At 43.6% G+C, this 12299-nt stretch overlaps 1 protein-coding gene across 6 annotated transcripts in view; it reads left to right on the forward strand.

The window, feature by feature from the left end:
• far1 (fatty acyl CoA reductase 1) overlaps nucleotides 1-12299 on the forward strand; it is a 138354-nt gene that overhangs the window by 46665 nt on the left and 79390 nt on the right. For 5 of the 6 annotated variants that reach the window (XM_070899483.1, XM_070899485.1, XM_070899487.1 and 2 more), the window contains exon 2: nucleotides 8593-8850. In XM_070899483.1, the coding sequence (XP_070755584.1) occupies nucleotides 8662-8850 (189 nt within the window). In that variant the 5' untranslated portion in view covers nucleotides 8593-8661. Of the gene's footprint in view, nucleotides 1-5743; nucleotides 5826-8592; nucleotides 8851-12299 lie in introns of those variants that run through there. The other variant, XM_070899486.1, reaches the window with a different exon arrangement.

Here is a 12299-nt window from a genome sequence, read left to right on the forward strand (position 1 = left end):
TATTTATGTATCAGTACTGTTTGTGGGAACTTGCTGTGCATTAATTCGCTGCTGTGTTTTCCACACTACAACAGTGATTACACTTCAAAAAGTACTTCATTGGCTGTAAAGTGCTTTAGGATGTCCGGTGGTCATTGAAATGCATGACTTGCTTTTCTTTCTGTCCCGGCTCACACTTGAATAATGACCACCTGGGTGGAATAGTGGGGATTGCCTGGTGCCCTGGAACGATGGCCCAGCGAGGACCTGATGCCTTCGAGAGGAGAAAAACTAGCAAAAGGGCAGCAAAAAAGACGCACGAGCTCTGGTTATAGATCTAGACGTTTACATCTCTTGGCGTCTCTCTAAAATCTGATGCGAATGACGTGAATCTATTTACTGGCGCCTGCTGATCTATTACTGCACAATATTTAATTCACTTACAAACTGTAACACTTGCTGAGCCACATGATGAGCAGCGCGTCTCACCCATTGATTCAGCAGCAGAGTTTGGCAGATCAGGGTTATATATCTCTGTAAGGTATCTGCTCATAAGATTTTACTGGCATTAGTACAGTGTTATGCCTGGCTTCCATATAGGAGTCTAGAAAGATTGAGTGAAGCGTTTCGCTCATCTGGTGTTTCTATAAAGAATCAAAGTTGCAGTCGGAGCAGTGTTATAAATGAGGTAAAAAAGAAAGACTTGCCATTTATATAGCACCTTTCATGATCACCGAACATCCCAAAGGTCTTTACAGCCAATGAAGTACTTTTTGAACTGTAATCACTGTTGTAATGTGGGAACCACGGCAGCCAATTTGTGCACAGCAAGCTCCCACAAACAGCAATGTGATAATGACCAGATAATCTGTGTTGGTGATGTTGGTTGAGGGATAAATATTGACCAGGACACGAGCACCTCCTGCTCCTCTTCGAAGTAGTGCCATGGAATCTTTTACGTCTACCTGAGAGGGCAGATGGGACCTCAGTTTAACGTCCCATCTGAAAGACAGTACAGCGCTCCCTCAGCACTATAATGGGAGTGTTGGCCTAGAATTTTGTGCTCAAGTCTCTGGAGTGGGACTTGGACCTACAACCTTGTGACTCGGGGCAAGAGAGCTATCCACTGAGCGATGGCTGACGCATAAACGCATGTAACAAGATCATTTTGATTTTTTGTCCTAAAATGGTGCCTCTTTCATCAGTGGAATTAAATACCATCTCGTATCACAGTGCCTCACTTTTAAAGGTCTGCTCATTTACTTTTATGCAAATGAAACGTCCTACAGCTGCAACTCCAGCTCTGCAAACCTGTCAAACACATGCACTTTTGTTCATTGTTGTTAGAAAAGCCTTTGATAGTTGCTGGAGTGTAATATTTGCTAATCAGAGACTAGGTCAAGCAGATTTAAGGTGATGTCAAAAGAACGAAACGCAACATGAGGAAAAATCTTTTTAAGCAGCAAGTGGTTAGGATCTGGAATGCACTGCCCGAAAGGGGGGGTGGATACAGATTCAGTCGTGGCTTTCAAAAAATTTGCAGAGCTACGGGGAAAGGGCGGGGGAGTGGGACTAGCTGAAGTGCTCTTGCAGAGAGCCTGCACAGGCTCGACTGACCGAATGGCCGCCTTCTGTGCTGTGCTTCTAGGTAATGCAAGAGTATTCAAAGGCTTGATTCTGAATCTAGCACAGACTGATGGAGAGTTTCCTTTCTGCAGACTTTTAAGTCTTAAATGAGGGGAGAAGCTCGGGCAATCGCAGGCAATGCTAGAATCATAGGTCTGCCGCTCATGGCTATTGAAGCAGAGTGCATACATTTTTTTGAAAGAGAATTTCACGCTGACTTGAAAAACAATATGAAAGCCACGGTGAGCGAGCAGAATAACGAGATTAGACAGGGTGGTATTGTGTGTGGGGGTAAGAGAGGAGAGAGGATCAGCCAAATAGCGATTAAACACGAGAGGATTTGCAGAGTCAGTCACCGGCTCGGTGTGGTATCGCCCTTTATTCCCCCTGCCTCCCATGTACATACTGACCCAGTGAAGCTCTTTTGTCCCTCACTTGGTCACTCCTGCCTTTCATAATGTCATTCCATTTCAGAAGTGAGTTGTGGATATGCTTTAACGGTGTGGGGAAGAGAGAGGAGGGTGGGGGAACGGTTAGCTTTTTTTAGTTATGATTCTGGCTGCAGTCAAGACTTGCTTTCAGACTCTCTCAACTCGCAATACGTCAATACATGAATAAATCTTGCAACCGTAAATTTGTTTTGCAGACAACGTCATGCATGTTTTTTTCCCTTGCCCCTCCCCCAGGCTTTAGTTTGGCAGCGCCCATGTTTTGAGTATTGATGTTGACGTACATGCAGTGTCCCTGGTGGATATGATGACTGTCGCAACAGCGTATTCTGTTACCCTTTGTTTATGGTGCAAAAAGTTGCAGCCATATTTTGCTCTGGATTAATGAGATGTGCCGTAGTGCATATTGGAAACCATATACGGCCTGTCCTGCTCTTGCTGTACTTCAAGCATCTCCAGGGACAGAACGCAGAGAGTAGAGGTGAATGGTGGTTTTTCAGACAGAAGGGTAGTATACAGTGGTCCCCAGGAGTCAGTACTAGGACCACTGCTCTTTCTGATAATATAATCAGTGACCCTAGGGATGAGGGACTTTTACATGGTGAAATTGGGATAAGAGGGGATTTGATAGAGGTGTTCACAATCATGAATGTTTTGGTAGAGTAAATAAGGAGAAACTGTTTCCACTAGCAGGTAACCAAAGGGCACAGATTTAAGGCAATTGGCAAAGGAACCAGAGGGGAGATGAGTGAAACATTTTTTTCCCTAGCGAGTTGTTGTGGTCTGCCTGAAAGGGCGGTGGAAGCAGATTCAGTGGTAACTTTCGAAAAGGAATTGGATAAATGCTTGAAGGGAAATATTGAGCAGGGCTGATGGGAGAGAGCAGGGTGTTCGGGACGAATTGGATAGCTCTTTCAAAGAGCCGGCACAGGCTCAATGGGCCGAATGGACTCCTGTGCCGTATCGTTCCATGATGCTAAAGATACATCAGAATGTTTTCTCTCGTACAACAATGTGCTTGTTGTGTTCTTGTCCCTATTTGCACTTAGTTTTGAATAATACCAGTCTTGTACACAAGCTTATTGTGCCTGCAGTGCGCTTCCTGTTTTTCAGTTCTTGGCTTTCAGTCGAATACCAAACTACCTCTTATTTTGCACTTTTCTCTATTTAAAGCATGGCATCATGGACCTGTATCTCTGCATTTTACATTAGTAATTAACATGTCTAACTTTTTTAGTATCATGTTTTTTAATAATGTAGCCGAATTTCCACTTAAAAACCTAATAACCCCAAAGAATTTTGCTACGCCCTGTCTGCCCATCAACAGTATGTAGTTTCCAATCCAACACACTGCACAAAAAACATTCCTGTTGGATTCTTCTGAACTGGATTTAGGAATTGATCAACACCCACCAATCTGTAAATATCCCTCCCAATCGGGATTGATCTGTCATTGACCACAATACGGGAACAGTAGCATCGTGGTTAAGTTACAGGACTAGTAATCCAGAGGCCTGGACTAATAGTTCAGAGACGTGAATTCAAATCCATGGCAGCTGGGGAATTCAAATTCAGTTAATTAAATAAATCTGGACGAAAAATCTAGTGTCAGTAATGGTGACCATGAAACTAGTGTAAAAACCCACCTAGTTCACGAATGTCCTTTTGGGAAGGAAATCTAGCGTCCTTACCCGGTCTGGCCTATATGTGACTCCAGACCCACAGCAATGTGGTTGACTCTGAACTGCATTCCGAAAAGGCCTAGCAAACCATTCAGTTGTAACAAACCGCACCACAAGGACTGCAGCAGTTCAAGAAGGCAGCTCACCACCACCACCACCACCTTCTGAAGAGCAATTAGGGACGGGCAATAAATTCTGGCCACATCCCAGAACAAAGCCTCTGTGGCCTAAAAGAGACCGGTTTGCTTAAGTGCAGCTGCAGCTGAAAAGCAGAATGATTATTTGTGCATTATAAGGCGTGATACTCCGCCCATTCTGAAGCCATGTGTTACCTGATTTAATGTGAGCACGCCACAGTTGATTGGTTAGTAATCTATAAAAACCTATGTAGATCGCTTTGGCAAACAAGTCATGAGAGGTTCCTGGATCTTAAAGACTTGGTCAAATTCTGGCCTCGTTCTCCTGGATGTTTTACGGACACTTTCGTGTATATGTGCGTCCTGATTCTTCAGCTACTGCTTTGATAGCTACAATCTGGAAAATGTATTCACTGTAAAATGACTTGTCTTTATTTAATTTATTATAAAAGAAAAAACTTGCATTTATACAGATCTTTTCACAACCTCAGGACGTCCCAAAGTGCTTTACAGCCAATGAAGCACTTTTGAGTGTAGTCACCGTTGTAATGTGGGAAATGTGGCAATGTGATAATGACCAGATAATCTGTTTTTAGTGCTGTTGACTGAGGGATAAATATTGGCCCCAGGACACTGAGAGAACTGCCTGATCTTTAAATAATGCCTTTTACGTGCACCTGAGAAGGGCAGTCGAGGCCTCGGTTTAACGTTTTATCCGAAAGACTCCTCCAGTACTACACTGGGTGTGTGAGCTTGGATTATGTGCTCAAGTGTCTGGAGTTGGACTCGACCGCACAACTGTCTGACTCGGAGGTGAGAGTGCTGCCCACTGAGCCACAGCTGGCACCTAAATATAAATACAAAAAAAACCCCCACCAAGTTTCTGCCGATTATATTTTTTAATGTTTGCTGTCAACGAGCCTCTGTTACAGGAGATTAATTAAAATGTTTTGATTCCAATAATAGTTCCAGCATCTTGGATTTAATAAAGCGTAACATTTTGATTGGCTTGACGCAAGAAAGAGTTGCATTTTTGCATCTCTATCATGTTTCCTGTAAAATCCAAAAGCACTTCATTCAGTGGATTACTTTTGAAGTGCAGTCATTGTGCTTGTTGGTGAATGGGGTGATCTGGTGTTTTGGATCAGTTAATCAACACTGATGGCGATGTGACACGTTAATCTGCTGCCCAAGCCTTCTATTTTATAAAGAAAACAAGGATACACTATGCGCCTGAATTCGCGCTCCCCACGGGTGCATACGAGATGCGCATGCACCCGCGATGTCTCCAAGTTCCATGCGGAGCGCATGCATTTAAACCCGCCACTTGCGATCTGCCAAGAATTCTCGACAGATCCTCTGCATCTGAAACTAAAGGGCCTCCGCAGGCGGAGAGTTAGACTATTTGCCCAACTCCTGCTCAGCGAATGTCCTTCAAATACTAATGACTGATAAAAGCAGGCGTAAGGCCTGCTTTTATCAGCAGAAGACTTTTAAAGTACAGACAAATTCCTTTTTACATTTTTTTAAAATCCTGTAAATAAGTAAGTTTATTTTTAGACCCTTTAAAATATGTAAAATTATTTTTCAAAAAATATAATGTTTTCAATAATTAAATTCAATTTTTATTCATTTGTAATGTGATTTTTAAAGTTATTTTCAATTTTGTATCTTGTTTTGGGTATCCCAATTCATACTTATGGTGGTTCCATGTATATGGAACTCGCATAAGTATGAATTGGGATCCCCTACTCTGATGGGTTGGACCGGCCCACATGATCCCAGTGATGCGTACGAAACCCATACGTGGGCCTCTGCAGGCCTTCGCGTAGAGGCCCAGGACCACAAGTCTCTGAAACTCCAGGGCCGCCAGGCGCTTTCGTAGAAATGCTTGCGGCCCGCGGGAAGTCTCCAACCACAAATTCTGTGCCTAGGAGTGGCGTGCTTTTAAAGTAAGATTTATAAATTGCACATTTACTATGAGTCGGCAATTTAACAATAAATCGTGGAGATATTCTCAGTCATCAGGCTGCTGTTTTAAGAATTGATTCTAGAGCAGTACAGTTTCAGCTGGGTTTAATTCGTGTTAGTACATTAATGGCACTGTTTTGCATATATGCAATATTTATTCATTGAACGTCACCAACTAGTGCCTGAACATTGATAACAAACCTATTATTGCCAAGTTGGTCTGTTAAATAAACATCGTATCCAGATATTTCTGATCTCTTTTATACTCCTGGTGTAGAGAGGAAATAACTTTTTAGATGGAATTACATAGAACATACATCACAGAAACAGGCCATTCAGTCCAACGGGTCCGTGCTGGTGTTTATGCTCCATGAGCCTCCTCCCACCCCTCTGCATCTCACCCCATCAACCTATCCTTCTATTCCTTTCTCCCTCATGTACTTATTCAGCTTCCCCTTAAATGCATCCGCGATATTTGACTCAACTGCTCCTTGTGGTAGGGAGTTCCACATTCTCACCACTCTCTGGGTAAAGAAGTTTTTCCTGAATTCCCTATTGGATTTATTAGTAACTGTCTTATTTTTATGGCCCCTAGTTCTGGTTTCCCACCATCTGATCGTCTACTCTGTTGAACCCCTTCATAATGTTGGAGACATCAAGGTCATCCACCAGTTTCTCTTTTCTGGAGAAAATTGCATTTATGTAGCACCTTTTTATTCTCTCAATGTCCCCAAGTTCTTTGCAGCTAATGAGTTACTTTTGAAGTGCAATCACTTCTGTCTTGAAGGCAAACATGGCAGCCAGCGTGTGCACAACAAGGTCCCACAAACAGAAAATGAGAGACACTGCCAGTTAATCTGTCTTGGTGGTGTTGGTTGAATGTTGACTGTGGGTACCAGGAGACCCCATACTCTTGTTTGAATAGTGGAATGGTGTCTTCAATGCCCAGCTGAAGGGGCGATGGGCCCCTTGATCTACTGTCTCTTATGAATACACCATCTTCGGCAATGCGGGACTTTCATCAGCACTGCATTGACGTGTCAGCCTAGGTTAGTTACTTAAGTGCTGGAGTGGGGCTTGAACCTGTGAGACTTTCTGACCCAGGCAAGAGTGAGCTAAACTGACATGTGCATAAATAATAGAATTGGGAGTTCAGAACAAGTTGTTAATAAAAGTGAAGTGGACTCGCCGGCCGATTGTCCCAGGAGATGTGACCTGTTTACAAAGCAGCTTTTAAAATAAAAAGTAGATATATAAAATACAAAATCTGTGAATGCTGGAAATCTGAAGCAAAACAAAATGCTGGGAATACGGAGCAGGTGAGCCAGTATCTGTCAGGGGAAAAATTCATTTGGGCGGAACGTCTTCGTAGTTGACTCTCAATGCCCTTGGCAACTAGGGATGGGCAATAAATGGGACCTTGCCAGCATCGTCTATATCCGCAGGACAAGTATGTTTTGGTGGGGACAGAAACTTTGTACGTTGCTCAGAATGCCTTTTTCAGTACAGTCCCCAACAACATTCCCTCTAATGTTTATGATTGGCGCTCGCTCTCTCAAGTTTGCTGTGTGCGGTATCTCTTCCAGCAGAGCCGCTGGGGAGCGGTTTGCTTGGGACCTCCCGGTCTCCATGTGGTCGTGCAACTTAGGGGGGAGCATTGGTCCCCACCACCTAAAGTCCATGTTTTAAAAACAGGCAGCCACTTGTATCGGCCAAAAAGGGATATCCATTATCCGTTTGCATTAAACTCAAAAGTTGCCGTTTGCAGCATCTTCGGCAGTCCGCTTATTTTGGGCAGAAACGGGAGTGTGATGGAGATCCTTGCCATATCCATGTCACTGGATGGGTGATTATCCTGAAAGTGGGCATGCAGGTACAGAAGGCAAATGGTATGTTGGCCTTCATAGCTGGGGGATTTGAGTATCGGAGCAGGGAGGTCTTACTGCAGTTGTACAGGGCCTTAGTGAGGTCTCACCTGGAATATTGTGTTTAGTTTTGGTCTCCTAATCTGAGGAAGGACATTCTTCCTATTGAGGTAGTGCATTGAAGGTTCACCAGACTGATTCCCGGGATGGATGGACTGACATATGAGGAGAGGCTGGATCAACTGGGCTTGTATCCACTGGTGTTTAGAAGGATGAGAGGGAATCGCATAGAAACCTCGAAGATTCTGACGGGACTCGACAGGTTAGATGCAAGAAGAATGTTCCCAATGTTGTCCAGAAGTCCAGAACTAGGGGACACAGTCTTTGGATAAGGGTAAGCCATTTAGGACTGAGATGAGGAGAAACGTCTTCACTCAGAGTTGTTAACCTGTGGAATTCCCTACCGCAGAGGGTTATTGATGCCAGTTCATTGGATATATTCAAGAGGGAGTTAGATATGGCCCTTACGGCTAAAGGGATCCAGGGGTTTGGAGAGAAAGCAGGAAAGAGGCACTGAGGGAATAATCAGCTATGATCTTATTGAATGGTGGTGCAGACTCGAAGGGCCGAATGACCTACTCCTGCACCTATTTTCTGTGTTATGTTTCCCCCTATAGTAACAAAGGCTGAAATGCTTTGCGTCTTGCACAGGTTGCTTCAAACATTGTGAGCAAGCAGAATTGGCCATGCTTGGCTAATGGAGATTTTAGAATTGCGCTCATTTGTTGAAAAATTAGGTGCTGCACCTTTTGGGGAGAGGGAATGCGGTGTTGACCTCTGCTGTGCTTGTTTTTAATTGTTCTCTCCTTTCTGTTCCTGACAGGCTGCCGTAGATTTCTCGACTTAAAAAGAACCAGTTAACATCTGGTTGTTCACACATTGGGAGGACAAGATGGTGTCGATACCAGAATTCTACCTGGGCAAGAATGTTCTCATCACTGGCGCCACCGGCTTCATGGGGAAGGTGCTGCTTGAGAAGTTGCTGCGGTCCTGTCCTGCAGTCAAGACTGCATATATCCTTGTGAGACCTAAAGCAGGCCAGAATCCTCAAGCACGGGTTCAAGAGATGCTCAACTGCAAGGTTGGCTATTTCCCGACTCAGTCTTTGGGGCAGAGTGGGAAGAAAAAGAAAGAAAGATTGGCTTTATATAGCTCCTTTCATGACCACCGGACATCTCAAAGTACTTTACAGCCAATGAAGTACTTTTGGAGTGCAGTCACTGCTGTAATGGGAGGAGAAGGGAGGAGAAAGGGCTATGTGCAAAAAGTGCATCTCCTCTTTCTGTTCATTGCATTCACGTTTGATACAATATTTTTAAAAAGACCCAAGTAAATGGCGAGGTTAAGAAAAACAATAGACTAATTTCTTGGGCATCAAAAGTACCAACTTGTTCTGAAGGTACACAAATTATATTTTCTTGGCCAAATAAATGGCCCTCGCCTCTCCCTATCTTTCTAACCACCTCCAGCCCTACAATCAATGTTCCTATCAAGCTGCGCGGCAGCGCCGTGCTCCAGTGGTTCATAACATAAACATTAGGAGCAGGAGTCGGCCATTCGGCCCCTCGAGCCTGCTCCGCCATTCAATAAGATCATGGCTGATCTTCTATCGCAACACTTTCCTGCACTATCCTCATATCCCTTGATTCCCATAATATCCAAAAATATATCTATCTCTTTCTTGAATATACTCAAAGACTGAGCCCCTGGGGTAGAGAATTCCAAAGATTCGCCATCCTCTAAGTGAAGACATTTTTCCTCATCTCAGCCCTAAATAGCTGACCCATTCTGAGACTGACCCCTGGTTCTAGACTCCCCAGCCAGAGGAAACATCCTCACTGCATCTACCCTGTCAAGCCTTGTAAGAAATTTGAATGTTTCAAGGGGATCACCCCTCATTCTTCTAAACTTGAGAATACAGGCCTTGTCTGCTCAATCTCTCCTCGTAGGACAATCCCTCCCATCCCCCAGAAATCAGTCTAGTGATCCTTTGTTGCACTCCCTCTATGACAAATATAATCCTTCCTTGGGTAAGGAGACCAAAACTGTACACAGTACTCCAGATGTGGTCTCACCAGGGCCCTATTTAATTGTAGTAAGACATCTTTACTCTTATCCTCAAATCCTCTTGTGATAAAGACCAACATACCATTTGCTTTCTTAATTGCTTGCTGTACCTACATGTTAACTTTCAGCAATGCGTGTACAAGGACACCTAGGTCCCTCTGAACACCAACATTTCCCAATTTCTCACCATTTAAAAATACTCTGCTTTTCTATTTTCCCACCAAAGTGGATAACTTCACATTTCTCCACATTATATTCCATTTGCTATGTGCTTGCCCATTCACTTAGCCTGTCTATATTCCCCTGAAGCCTCTTTGCATCCTCCTCACTGTTGTGTTCCTAACACAGATGAGACTGCACACAGGGAGGTTAAAGTATCAGTGACCTCAGTCTTTATTAAGACACTCCAGAGTGAGTAACAGGCCTTAGGGGCTGGCTTATGTACAGTGCTCCCAAGGGATGCTGGGGTCCCTTGGGACTTCAGGGGATGCGCTCCCTGGTGGCGGAACATGGGAGTGCATGCTTTACAGATACACAACACTCTCAACTTACATTCCCACCTAGCTTTGTATCATCAGCAAACTTGGATATATTACATTTGGTCCCCTCATCCAAATCATTGATATAGATTGTGAATAGCTGAGGCCCAAGCACTGATCCTTGCGGTACCTTACTAGTTACAGCCTGATAACCTGAACATGACCCGTTTACTCCTACTCTTTGTTTTATGTCTGTTAACCAATTCTCAAACCATGCTAGTATATTACCCCCCAATCCCATGAACGCTAATTTTGTTTAATAATCTCTTGTGTGGCACCTTATCGAATGCCTTCAGAAAATCCAAATACACCACATCCACTGGTTCCCCCTTATCTCTTCTGCTAGTTACAACCTCAAAAACTCAACAGGTTTGTCAAACATGATTTCCCTTTCATAAATCTGTATTGATTCTGCCCAATCCTATTATTATTTTCTAAGTGCCCTGTTATCACATCCTTAATAATCGATTCTAGCATTTTCCCTATTGATGTTAGGCTAACTGGTCTGGGGTTCCCCGTTTTCTCTCTCTCCCTCCTTAAATAGTGGAGTTACAGTTGCTACCTTCCAATCCGTGGGAACCGTTTTAGAATCTATGGCAATCAATGATTCCACTATCCCTCTAGCCACCTCTTTCAAAAGCCTAGGGTGTAGGCCATCAGGCCCAGGGGATTTATCGGCTTTCAGTCCTGTTAATTTCTCCAGTACTTTTTTTTTACTAATACTAATTTCTCCAGTTCCTCATTCTTGTTAGACCCTTTGTTCTGCACTATTTCCGGGAAGGTTTTTGCGTCTTCTGTGAAGACTAGACAAATTATTTGTTTAATTTCTCTGCCGTTTTCTTATTCCCCATTACAATTTCTTCTGTCACAGCTTGTAGGGGACCCACATTTACTTTTGCTAATCTTTTCCTTTTTACATACCTATAGAAGTTTTTGCATAGAAGCTGTTTTTATGCCTCTTAATTTACTCATTCTATTTTTCCTTTCTTTATCAATTTCTTGGTCCTCCTTTGCTGAATTCTAAAATCCTTCCAGTCCTCAGGCTTACCGCTCTTTTTGGCAACATTATAAACCTCTTCCTTTGATTTAATACTACTGTTAACTTCTCTTGTTAGCCATATTTGGACCACTTTTCCTGTGGAGTTTTTGTGTCTTAAAAGCCAGCTTTTAATTTGTAAAAATTGCACATGCGTGGGCTTCTGAAGGGGCCGCATGGCCCGAAAGAAAACTGTACAGAGAGCATTGTCTACAACCCTCTGCGATTGCTGCACTGCTCCAATTCTGGCCTCAGTGCATCCCCGATTTCCATCGCTCCACCATTCGTGGCCGTGCCTTCAGTTGCCGAGGCCCTGAGCTCTGGAACTCCCTCCCTAAACCTCTCCGCCTCTCTCCTCCTTTAAAACCTTCCTCTTTGACCAAGCTTTTGTTCACCTGTCCTAAAATCTCCTTATGAGGTTCAGTGTCAGATTTTGTTTGGTAATGCTCCTGTGAAATACCTTGGGATGTTTTACTACGTTAAAGGTGCTATATAAATGAGAGTTGGTGGTGTTGATACAGGAATTGACTTTTTGGGACGACCAGTGTTAATTATGTGGCCGTTGAAAGTTTTTTTTGTTCTGTATTCTGATCGACTCCGTTAACTCATCCTGTTTAGGGTGCATTTCAGTCACGTTCTGGGCACAGAACAGTCTTTGATAAGAGAAACGGCCAAGTATTTCACACAGGGCTCCTTATGACCCAGAATCTAAAATTTGCGATGTAAATTTACTGACCTCGAACACCAGGAATGCACAATGACTTGGATTTGTACAGGAGGTGTTTGAGCAGCTTCCTTAAAGGGACAGGCCAGGTTAGCGCTCAACATCCCAACACTGCTTCAGACTACACGTGAGCAACTATTGACTTGTCTTGGGAGGCTGTGTAC

The sequence above is a fragment of the Pristiophorus japonicus genome, chromosome 14 (assembly GCF_044704955.1).
Source record: "Pristiophorus japonicus isolate sPriJap1 chromosome 14, sPriJap1.hap1, whole genome shotgun sequence".
Taxonomy (NCBI): Eukaryota; Metazoa; Chordata; class Chondrichthyes; family Pristiophoridae; genus Pristiophorus; species Pristiophorus japonicus.